Here is a 12,118-nt window from a genome sequence, read left to right on the forward strand (position 1 = left end):
TTGAAGAGTTCCTTGCAACCAAGCAACAACTGGAGGAGTCAAGAGCAGAGTATAGCAACTCAACCTTTTACAACTGCAGAACCAAAGGAAGCAACCTGAAGAAGACGACCCCCACGTCATTCCATGTGGTGGCCAACGCTACCCTTCCCCCTAGTGGAGGAGACCAAGGCTGACTCAGCTCTTAGGCTTCACAATGTTGGCATTTTCTGTTGGTGGGATGTGTGCCATAGTTCTTGCAATACCTGGTTTTCCAGAGCTGACCTGATCAGATTGTTCAATGTGTCAAATGATGAACTCGAGCTAATTGGAAACAGAATTAGCCTTTGGTCCCAATCGGACTACTGGCTTCTTTCTATAAGGGACCCTCCTCTACCCAAAGCCTTCCAGTGGAATACACAAGCTAGACTCCTTCCCATTCCGGCTAGGAAAAGCTCTCCGCCTGTTCACTGCACTCTAAATAGAAGATGGAATCTCTTGTGGGATAGAACTCACTGGTATTTCCTTTTTGGTAAACTCTGGAACAAATATGTTGAACCGAAAAAAGCATGCCTTGCCTGGTTACTGATGCACAGAGCCTTATGGACACAACAGAAAGCTCTCAGATGCAAGAGTGGGGATGGCCAATGTCACAGATGCATGGATTGGAGGATGACCTACATATTTTCATGCACCGTCCCCCAACAGTGTTTTGTCTCTCTTGCTAATGTATTAAGTCATGGAATAGCCTATCCTTGGAGTGGAAAAATTTGATCTTGGGAGAGTATATAGGATGTACTATGGAACTCCAGTCTGTGTTGAGATGTGAGATGTTGTGGCTACTGTGGTTAAACAGATTGGCCTTTATTTTTAATAGCTCTCCTACTCAGCACATCTGGCTAAAATACCATCTGATTCATGCAGGCAAGAGGTACATGCAAAGGAGGCAAGATCTCATACTGATAAGAGAATCAGTGGTAACTAAAGACATGATGTTGGTCAAAGCTCTCTACTCCACGTAACTCTCTCATAATTCCTTAATGTAATAGCCTTTTCTTTGAAAGAAGAAAAAAAAAAAGGTATTTCTACAATGCTGTGTGTGAGCTTTGGTTGGCATGTGCTGATAGCAACCAAGTAAGTTATTCCACCAGTAGTAGGTAGCTTTAAATAACCAAATAAATGAAGCATATTGGTAAAAGTAGCCATGTCACTGCTGCTACAAAAAACTATCAGAACCCCCAGCACATAATTCCCTTCCTCAGACCTCTATATAACCATTCAGTTGCAAATCCAATCCCTGTTGAACCACTCTTCAACATACACAAATGAAAGGGCTGTAGGACCACACACAACTACATGCACGGATGACAATCTTAGTTTCTTTTTAAAAAAATTGTGGCTGCCATTTGCCGAGCTTTTGTTTGAGTTTTGCTTTCAATTTCCAGCATAGAGGCCTCTGACAGGGTAGCATACAGTCACCATTCAAAGTACTAAAAAAAGATAATGATAGATGCAATACTGAAAAACATATGTACAGAAGTTTTAACTCTCCTAAGTGCAATAAACACCTGCAGTCATATTTGCATAGAATTATACATGTTGCATTCGTCATTGATGGCTAGATTCTCATGAGCTTACCTTCAGGAAAAGCAACCCAATATTACAATGACTTCCCTTACTATTATTTGGAGATCTGATTATATCGATGTTTGAGAAACGATGCAAACAACCTATGAAGGATGTAGCTCTCCTAGAGCTCCCCCGTCCCAAGTGGTTGACGGGAAGCGTCACCTGATGCCCATGCAAGGTAGTCTTTCTGAAGCTGTTCAAACAGCAAAAGGAAAGTTTGCAAGTCAAGCTGCAGTGTCAAGAGGGCAACACATAGTGCTAGAAAGTGTTCGGTAACAATTGTAGCTACCTGGGCCAAAAATCGGGGTAGCATGGCTCGCAATACCTGGCTAAGAACTTGAGTACCAGTGCCTTCGATCATCTCCACTGGGAGAAATCGAAATGCAAATGGGATTTCAATTATGACCTGCAAGTCACCAAACCAACACAAACCGAAGATTTAAGATTCATTCTGTTAAAAAATTAGCAGTAGACTGGAACAATGAGTAAGGTTTTAGTATGGACTGCTACTTTACTTCAATTGTGGCATCGGAATTGAGGCATCGGGATGTTGAAGACTGGCTACTGTAACTCCAAGAGACCTTGTTTACCATTGATGCTGCAAGGTCACAAACCAAGTCAGATGAAAAGGAGCTCTAATATTCCACAGTTTTGACCAAAATCTCTTATCTGAAAGAAACGCATCAAATTACAATATATATAGATATTAGAAAGTATCAAAGCAACCTCTTCAAGATTCACTGAGAAAATAAGAAATAACTAAGCACCCACCCTCACAACTTGAAAATATGAATCAAACTGCTATGTTTGTGGGCGAGGTACATGACACAAGGTTGCATGTATGATGCCTTGGGAATATCAGACAATCCACTTCATGACTCAGAAAAAAACCACCACTTCACGAACATTCATGTCAAATCCCCATAGGATCTCCTCGTAGAACGCTCCTGGTACAAGACTTGAAACCTGCAAACAAACCAAACAAACATAAAGGGGGTGCAAGCCTGACTCACCTCCCAACCTTGACAGCCGTGGGCAAGCCCACAAGTCTTGGTTGTCCCCACCACCGAGCCACGAGCTGATGAAACCGGCCTCTGATAGAAAACCAGAGTGCGGTAAGAGCTAACACACGTCCACTTGTAGTCTAGATGAAAAACCAAACACAGATTGGAGCTAGAGTGCCCAAATCTGAATACACAACGACACCTGTTGGCCCCAAAGCTTGGCGCCCCTTGCGGTATTTCTTTATTCCATTAAAATAATATGTATGGCTGAGTACAACATAAAAACCAGCCAAGAGTTTACACCTGTAGTCCAATCTGACTGCCCACAAATCCTTCTCAGCACAGAGGATCTATGCACACAGATCTGTGTCCTCAAGCAACACACTGTGCCTCCCTCTGATCAGCCAAGTTCACAAAGCAGGCCAGCCATGGGCATACATCTGGCATAACTCATAAGCATGATACATATTCTCAGCTCAACATACATGTGCTGTTCAATCCCTGTCTTAATCTCTTGTCAATCTGCTATACTCCTCCTCTCACAAGGAGCCAGATAACACATACCTGTAGCAGACATCAAGCAATAGAAAGAGAGATGGATGAACAGAGTCAAGGCTTACCAAGTTCAGCTCGTGAGACAACTCTGGAGGAAGCAACAGCACCAATCTGTGCCTGCAGGCACTTGAACCCACAATCCTGCTTCACACATGTGCTTGCACTTGCCTGTATCTTCCTCCTGATGCTCACTCCTATGCTGTCCTTGAAAGTACAGATCTGAAAATCAGCACTGTACTTGATTGTACCGCCTCGGGATGCGTGCCAGGCGTTGTACTTGCAAAAACAGCCTGCTGTCCTGATTCTGTACCTGTCTGAATCAGCCTGCACAGGTCTGTCCAGCACCAGAGAAGCACCGCCTGCACCTGTACCTGCTGTACCTGACTGCCCGTACACTGTACGGCAGTCGTACAGTAGGGTTTGAGCTGGAAAACTGGCTGTGCAGTCTGTTCTGAGCTTCTGCGCAGAGTTTCCAGCAGCAACTCTGTGCGCCGCCAGCAGCAGAGGAGAGAGAGAGAGAGAGAGAGAGAGAGAGAGAGCCCAAATCTGGCCGTACAGTGCTGTACGGCTGGTTCTCTCAGAAAAACAGCAGCACACTGATCTTCAGCAGTCGCCTCCTTCTCTTCTCTTGCTTTTCCACGCTTGTTCTCCATGCGCATGAGGGAGGCTCCTCTTTTGCTACACGACTCCCCAAAAAGGGAGGAGAGAGAGTGAAGAGAGAGAAAACCTCCTTCCTAAGTTAATCCCTAGGGCCCAACTTAATAAGTTCCCTAGGGCCACTAAGGCCTAGGGGCAACTTTTATAAACATTAAAAGTTAATGTTTTAATGTTCCCCCTTCACACCTAGGGTTGTCCACACATCTTTAAACACTGTCCGGGCACCCCCCATGTGAATCATAAAATATTCTGACCCTGCAACCACCATGCCCACACTTGTCCTGCTCCATTTTCACAGGGCCATGACATACCCCCCTCTTGAAAGATGGCAAGCGTCCTCGATTGCATTCTGGTGATGCATCAAAATATCCAAAGTGAAATATACAATATGGCAAGATCAGCGTCCCAATCTCTCTGAGCCATACACATGTATCAACATTCACTGCAAACCAATGGCATAGTAATAGTCCAAGTTGTATACCACTGTGAACCATACATATCCACAAAAATCTCCATGTGACTAGTACACATATATCATAGAAGTCCCATAAACAGATGTACTGTCAGCCTCAGTACCTTCGGATGAGATAAAATCTGCACCAAGCGACCTCTAGATGTCATCTGAGCCTGTCTGTATCAAGGGAGTGGAGGTGCTACCCCCCTCTTGAGCATCAGGTAATGCTCCAGACCCATGCTCTGCTGAACCTGAATGAGCCACAATAAGAGTCGGCTCTAACTCAAAGGCATCGAGATAAAGCTGCAAAACCTGAGGTGAATCTGTTAAGTCACCTTCCTCCATCCACTTCGCATCCATCGGTGAATAGTTCTTGAACTTCACAAGATAGCGACGGGAAACTTTACCTCGTACCTTCCTTTCTTTATGTGCCAGTATCTGCTCTGGAATCAGAACCTCATCAAGTTCCTCAACTTCCGGCTGAGCCTCCTCTGATACATCCTCAGGCACATCCCCACGGAAAGGTCTAAGAAGACTCACGTGAAAAGCATTGTGAATCCTCCAGTGATCTGGTAACTTCAAACGATAGGTTACCTCACCAATCTTTTCCAAAACCTGAAAAGGCCCATAATATCGCATACTCAACTTAGGGAATAAGCGCTCTTTACCCTTCATCTTCTTGAGTCTAGCCTTTTCAAAGCGCAAAAGAACCCAATCACCCAATGCAAACTGCAAATCACGTCTGTGACGGTCTGCGGCTTTCTTTTGCTTCTGCTGAGTTTTCTGGAGGGCCAACTTAACTCTCCAATAAGCTTCATCCAAGCTCTCCACATACTGATCAGCCTCAAAGATCTTATCCTTTGTATGCAAAATGGGTGGAACCTTCTTCCCTCCTTCTACAATCTCAAAAGGCGCCTTGCCTGTCGAGCTATGTACAGTGTTGTTATATGCAAACTCCACCAAAGGAAGATACTTTTCCCATTGTTGCTTGTGCTCTGACACATAACACTTGAGAAGATCCAACACTGTAGAGTTAGCCTCTTCTGACTGACCATCTGTCTGTGGATGAAATGACGATGAAAACTTGAGAGTTGTACCCATGTTGTCAAACAACCCTCTCCAAAACAAACTCGTCATCCGTGGATCACGGTCACTAATGATAGACGTAGGCAAGCCATGATACTTGAAGATGTTCGCCATGAACAACTTCACCATATGATCCACTTTAATTGTCTTCCTCACGGGAATGAAATGAGCCTGCTTACTGAACCTGCATATGATAGTCCAGATGCCATCATTTCCCGTTTGTGTCCGTGGAAGATCAAATACAAAATCCATGGCAATGCTCTCCCAAGGTCTATCCGGAATAGGTAAAGGCTGTAATAACCCTGGTGTCTTCTGACGGTCAAACTTTACCTTCTGACATACGATGCATTGCCTCACAAAGGCGTCAACATCTCTCCTCAAGGTTGGCCAATAAAAGAAAGTCTCCACTGCTTTGACCGTGGCGTCAATACCTCTATGACCTGCATACGGTGGAGCATGACTTTCAATCATAACCTTGAGTCGCAATGGCCTGGTAACACACAGTCTGCCATGCATCAATAAAAACCCATCTCTAAGAGTGTAATGCTCATGCCGCTGACCCTCAGACATCTGATCATACAACCTTTCAAAATCCTCGTCATGGGCATACTGCTCTTTCATTTCATCAAGCTCATGGTGATAAGCAAGTGAAACTGCAGAGACCTGTGGCTTGCATGACAAAGCATCTGCCACTACATTCTTTTTGCCTTCCACATGCACAATCTGGAAGTGAAACATTGACAAAAAGTTTGCCCAACGCATATGCTTCTCTGAAAGCTTAGTCTGCGTGAGGAAATATCGCAAAGTCTGATGATCTGTCTGCACAGTGAAATCAGCCCCAAGCAAGTAGTGTTGCCATGTAGAAAGAGCGTGAATTACAGCCAACATCTCTTTCTCATACACCTGTAAATGCTTCTCGGCATCTTGCAAAACTCTACTCTCATAGGCTATCACATGTCCCTCTTGCATGAGAACTGCACCAATGCTACTTCCACATGCATCACACTGGACAACAAAAGCCTTTCGGAGGTCCGGTAACACCAATACTGGGTCCGAAGTAAGCTTTTCTTTGAGCTTTTTGAATGCTGTAATTTCCCGATCAGCCCATCTAAACGGAGTTGCTTTCTTCGTCAAAGCATGAAGAGGCGAAGCAATTTCAGCAAAGTGCCGTATGTAACGCCTGTAATAGGAACACAATCCTAGAAAGCTGCGTACATCATGCACGGTCCTCAAAGCTGGCCAATTAAGTATTGCTTCCACCTTTGCTGGATCCATACGGACTCCATGACCAGACACAATATGCCCCAAGAAATGTATCTCCTGCAAGAAAAACTCACTCTTCTTGCCATTAACCACCAATCTATGGTTTCTGAGTTCTGCAAACACAATGGCCAAATGCCTTCTATGCTCTTCCTCAGTTCGTGAATGCACAATCATATCATCAAAGAATGTGCCCACAAACTCTCTATGAGGCCTGAAAATCCTGTCCATCATTCTGTTAAATGTGGCAGGCGCATTTGTCAAACCAAAGGGCATAACCAAGAACTCATACAACCCAAACGTGGTTCGGAATGCTGTCTTATGCACATCCTCGGGTCTAATGCGTATCTGATGATACCCGCTTTTCAAGTCAATACGACTAAAAACTGTGGAGCCCTGTAAGCGGTCCAAGATGTCATCGATCCTCGGTATGGGGAATCGATTCTTGATGGTATTCTTATTCAGCGCCCTGTAATCTATACACATGCGCCAAGAACCATCCTTCTTCTGCACTAAGAGCACAGGTGAGCAAAAGGGTGATGAGCTAGGCTGAATCAACCCCTTATTCAACAGCTCCTGCACCTGACTCATAATCTCTTCCTGTTGGGCTGCACTAACACGATACGGCGGTCTATTCGGTGGAGTACTACCAGGAATCAGATCTATGGCATGATCTTCTGGCCTCTCAGGAGGTAATTCTCCTGGCAATGACTCGGAAAAACAGTCTTGAAACCCACTTAAGAAATCAGCCCTGTCCTTATCTAACATTGACAAATTAGACTTAGACTCATCATCCTGTGCATCCTTTACATAAATCAAGTACGCGGAAAGATGCTTTTTCATTACTGATGAAATCACCGAAGCGGATACAATAGGAACAGATTCCCCTTTGAGTTTTACATCCAATACATGCTCTTTCCCTCTATGAGTCAGAGTAATTTTCCTATTGTAAGTATCCACCACCGCATGTACCCTGTGGCACCATGGCATCCCCAACAAAACATCACAGCCATCCAAAGGCATGATGAAGAACTCTTCGCTGTCCACATAACCCTGCAAATGAAGCCGAAGCTTCCCAATGATAGGAGTAACAGGTTCTGCATACCCTGGACAAGCCATATTTGCCTCATGTAACGGCCCCATCTCGTCTGCGCGAATCCCCAATCGGCCAGCCAAATCTGGTGAAATGAAGTTGGCTCTAGCACCTGTGTCAAAGAAGATCAAAGCATTCTGATCTCTCACTTTGCCCCATGCCCTGCACAACTCTGTAGCTTCACCACTTAGCTGCTCACCCACAAGATCAGGAACTAAGCCTGCAGAAGGCTTTGGTTTCTTTGGCTTGGGCTCTCCTTTATTGTCAGGGTCCTTCTTGGACGTTCTCTTGGGACAATTGAATGACATATGCCCCTCTTCAGTACAGTAAAAACACTTTTGAGCATCTCTCAAAGCCTGTCTTTCCTCAGAAGTCCTTTTGGGCATTGGCAACTTCTTATACTTTGTCTCTGAAGACCCTTTAGCATCACGAGAAGCATGCCCAAATTTTTCAGCTTTCTTGCCCAATTTCTTACTGCCTTTAAATCCAGATGAACCACCTGTGAGTAACGCATTGGCTGTCATAGCATTTTCAATCATCTGTGACATGTTCGTTACTCTTGTCTTTATACAGTAATCGCGTACCTCCTTGGGCAGCCCACAACAATACTTCTCAACCTGCTCAGATAATGGCACGGCACGATAAGAAGTCACTGGGAGTAGAGCTTCCCAAAACTTCTTGTTATAGTCTTCCAAACTATCACACTTTGAAGCATCCAGCTTGTGCCATGCTGTCATAACATCCACCTCAAATGTAGATGTGAGCCATACGGAAGAGAAAACCTGTTTGAATTGGACCCATGTGGTGGGTGCTATGCCCTGCAAAAGAAGAGTAGACCACCACTGCAAAGCATTGCCCTTGAGAAAAGTGGCAGCTTTCCTCACCTTAGAGGACTCTGTGTAATTCCCACCAGAAAAAGCAGCATCAAACTGCTGTAAAAAGGTAAGTGCCTTCAATTTATCCTTGGCCCCACTGAAAGTGTCAAACTTCACTGCAGCTCCCCCTTCCTTGTAATCCTTCGCCTTGCCCATAGGCGTTAGATTATCATATGGAAGTGGTTTCGTGAGATTGCTGCCCCCAACATTCATACCCATCATTGGGTCAACATTTCCCATTCCAACACCAGGCATACCATACATCACCCGAGCGACCCGGGTTCAAGTCCCGGCAACGGAACCTTGAAATCGGCCTCTGATAGAAAACCAGAGTGCGGTAAGAGCTAACACACGTCCACTTGTAGTCTAGATGAAAAACCAAACACAGATTGGAGCTAGAGTGCCCAAATCTGAATACACAACGACACCTGTTGGCCCCAAAGCTTGGCGCCCCTTGCGGTATTTCTTTATTCCATTAAAATAATATGTATGGCTGAGTACAACATAAAAACCAGCCAAGAGTTTACACCTGTAGTCCAATCTGACTGCCCACAAATCCTTCTCAGCACAGAGGATCTATGCACACAGATCTGTGTCCTCAAGCAACACACTGTGCCTCCCTCTGATCAGCCAAGTTCACAAAGCAGGCCAGCCATGGGCATACATCTGGCATAACTCATAAGCATGATACATATTCTCAGCTCAACATACATGTGCTGTTCAATCCCTGTCTTAATCTCTTGTCAATCTGCTATACTCCTCCTCTCACAAGGAGCCAGATAACACATACCTGTAGCAGACATCAAGCAATAGAAAGAGAGATGGATGAACAGAGTCAAGGCTTACCAAGTTCAGCTCGTGAGACAACTCTGGAGGAAGCAACAGCACCAATCTGTGCCTGCAGGCACTTGAACCCACAATCCTGCTTCACACATGTGCTTGCACTTGCCTGTATCTTCCTCCTGATGCTCACTCCTATGCTGTCCTTGAAAGTACAGATCTGAAAATCAGCACTGTACTTGATTGTACCGCCTCGGGATGCGTGCCAGGCGTTGTACTTGCAAAAACAGCCTGCTGTCCTGATTCTGTACCTGTCTGAATCAGCCTGCACAGGTCTGTCCAGCACCAGAGAAGCACCGCCTGCACCTGTACCTGCTGTACCTGACTGCCCGTACACTGTACGGCAGTCGTACAGTAGGGTTTGAGCTGGAAAACTGGCTGTGCAGTCTGTTCTGAGCTTCTGCGCAGAGTTTCCAGCAGCAACTCTGTGCGCCGCCAGCAGCAGAGGAGAGAGAGAGAGAGAGAGAGAGAGAGAGAGCCCAAATCTGGCCGTACAGTGCTGTACGGCTGGTTCTCTCAGAAAAACAGCAGCACACTGATCTTCAGCAGTCGCCTCCTTCTCTTCTCTTGCTTTTCCACGCTTGTTCTCCATGCGCATGAGGGAGGCTCCTCTTTTGCTACACGACTCCCCAAAAAGGGAGGAGAGAGAGTGAAGAGAGAGAAAACCTCCTTCCTAAGTTAATCCCTAGGGCCCAACTTAATAAGTTCCCTAGGGCCACTAAGGCCTAGGGGCAACTTTTATAAACATTAAAAGTTAATGTTTTAATGTTCCCCCTTCACACCTAGGGTTGTCCACACATCTTTAAACACTGTCCGGGCACCCCCCATGTGAATCATAAAATATTCTGACCCTGCAACCACCATGCCCACACTTGTCCTGCTCCATTTTCACAGGGCCATGACAGCTGAGCTAACTAGATGGACGTACCAACCAATCTCTACCTCATGGCGTCCCATACCGCCACGAAGCTACCCTCGCAGGCCTCGAGACTACTGCCGGCCTTGGCTGCATAAAGCAGGTGCACGTCTGCACTAGATCCAGGCTCCTGACCATAGACCTCTCACAAAGACACGCGAGACTCTATATACTAATGACTAACCTTGGCCACCCTTTTATAGGCTCTTGGCTAGTCATCGAGCGTCCACACTTAGGCACCCACCCATTAGTCTATCCCTAACTCAGCTCACCAATCAGCTTGCCTAGCTCCAAGCTTCCCCAAATGTGTTCTTGGCAATCCAATAATAAAATCCATGGAAATACTTTCCCATTTATTACCTGGGATTTGCGAAGGATGCAACAAACCCAGTCTGTCGAAAGCTTTCAGCTTTATTTGCTTGACAAACTTGACACTTGAGAATATAATCTTCTACATACCCTTTCATCTTTGGCCAATAAAAAGTGTGTTTCACTAACGATAATGTCCTGTGTACCCCAGGGTGTCCAGCAGAAGGGGCGTCGTGACACTCCTTAAGAATCTTGGACCTAATGTCCGGAATCCGTGGTACACAAATTTTGTCATTACAGAACAGTAAACCATTCCGAATCATCCACTGACCTCCTGCAGCCTGAATGGTAGGCTGCTCAATCACTAAGTCTTGGTCAATCAATGAGCTCCCCTCCTGGATCTTCTGCCAAAATGGACCACAATAACTATCAGTCCTGCAAAGCCCTCTCAATGACTGAAATAAGTCAGTAGAAATCTCAGTGGTGAACGACAAAGTATTCACCTCTCTAATTCGACTAAGCGCATCTGCGACACTATTCATGGACCCTTTTCTATAACGAATCTCAAAATCAAAATCTTGCATTAATTCAGCCCATCGAGCTTTCCTTCCTCTCAAATCATCTGCATCACACACATACTTGATTAAAAAACAAACTTGGAGCCATACAAATAATGTCTCCAAACCTTGAGAGCGTGAATCACAGCATAAAGCTCCTTCTCAAGGGTTGGCCAACGAAATTGAGTGTTGTCTAGCTTTTTACTTTCGAAAGCAACAAGTCTACCATCTTGAAATAGAGCAGCCCCGATTGCATAGTCACTGCAATCAGTTTCAAGAACATAAGGCCGACTAGGATCGGGTAATGCTAAGATAGGTGCTTCCTTGACTTTATCTTTCAAAAGTCTGAAGGCCATATCTAGATCGTTATTCCAAGTGATAGGCTGATTCGACTTACATCCACGACCTTTCAACAAGTCAGTCATCGGCAGTGTGAGCTGAGGGTACTCCCACACAAATTTCCGAAGAAAAACAACAAAACCGAGAAAAGAACAAAGTTGTTTCACTGTCTGCAGTATAGGCCAGGCCAAAACCTTCTGAACTCAGTCATAGTCAATGCTCAATCCATCTCTAGTGATCTTGTGTCAATCGTGAGGTCTAACGTGATCCTCAAGAGTACGACTATATATCAAAATATCATCCAGGAACACAACCACAAATTTTCCCAAATGTTCACGAAAAATATCGTTCATCATTTGCTGAAAAGTGGCTGGAGCATTGGTTAAACCAAAAGGTAATACGAGAAACTCGTAATGGCCATACCTAGTCCGAAAGGCAGTTCTGTCGACGTGCCTTTCATGAATACGTATCTGGTGATAGCCAGTACGTAAATCTATCTTTATGAAATATTTTGCTCCCGCTAACCGGTTAATCAGGTCATCTGATCTAGGGAGAGGATAACGATTCT

At 45.1% G+C, this 12,118-nt stretch overlaps 1 protein-coding gene across 2 annotated transcripts in view; it reads right to left on the reverse strand.

The window, feature by feature from the left end:
• Nucleotides 1–1,464: 1,464 nt before the first annotated feature.
• LOC147621247 (uncharacterized) overlaps nucleotides 1,465–12,118 on the reverse strand; it is a 31,376-nt gene continuing 20,722 nt past the window's right edge. The window contains exons 4-6 of one of the 2 annotated variants that reach the window (XM_086823955.1): nucleotides 2,121–2,203; nucleotides 1,895–2,011; nucleotides 1,465–1,798 (exon numbers count right to left, since the gene is read on the reverse strand). In XM_086823955.1, coding sequence (XP_086680081.1) covers nucleotides 1,727–1,798; nucleotides 1,895–2,011; nucleotides 2,121–2,203 — 272 coding nt within the window. In that variant the 3' untranslated portion in view covers nucleotides 1,465–1,726. The remainder of the gene's footprint in view (nucleotides 1,799–1,894; nucleotides 2,012–2,120; nucleotides 2,204–12,118) is intronic. The other variant, XM_086823956.1, reaches the window with a different exon arrangement.

The sequence above is a fragment of the Cibotium barometz genome, chromosome 30 (assembly GCF_041138505.1).
Source record: "Cibotium barometz isolate CiBa-2024 chromosome 30, ASM4113850v1, whole genome shotgun sequence".
In the NCBI taxonomy this organism is placed as follows: domain Eukaryota; kingdom Viridiplantae; phylum Streptophyta; class Polypodiopsida; order Cyatheales; family Cibotiaceae; genus Cibotium; species Cibotium barometz.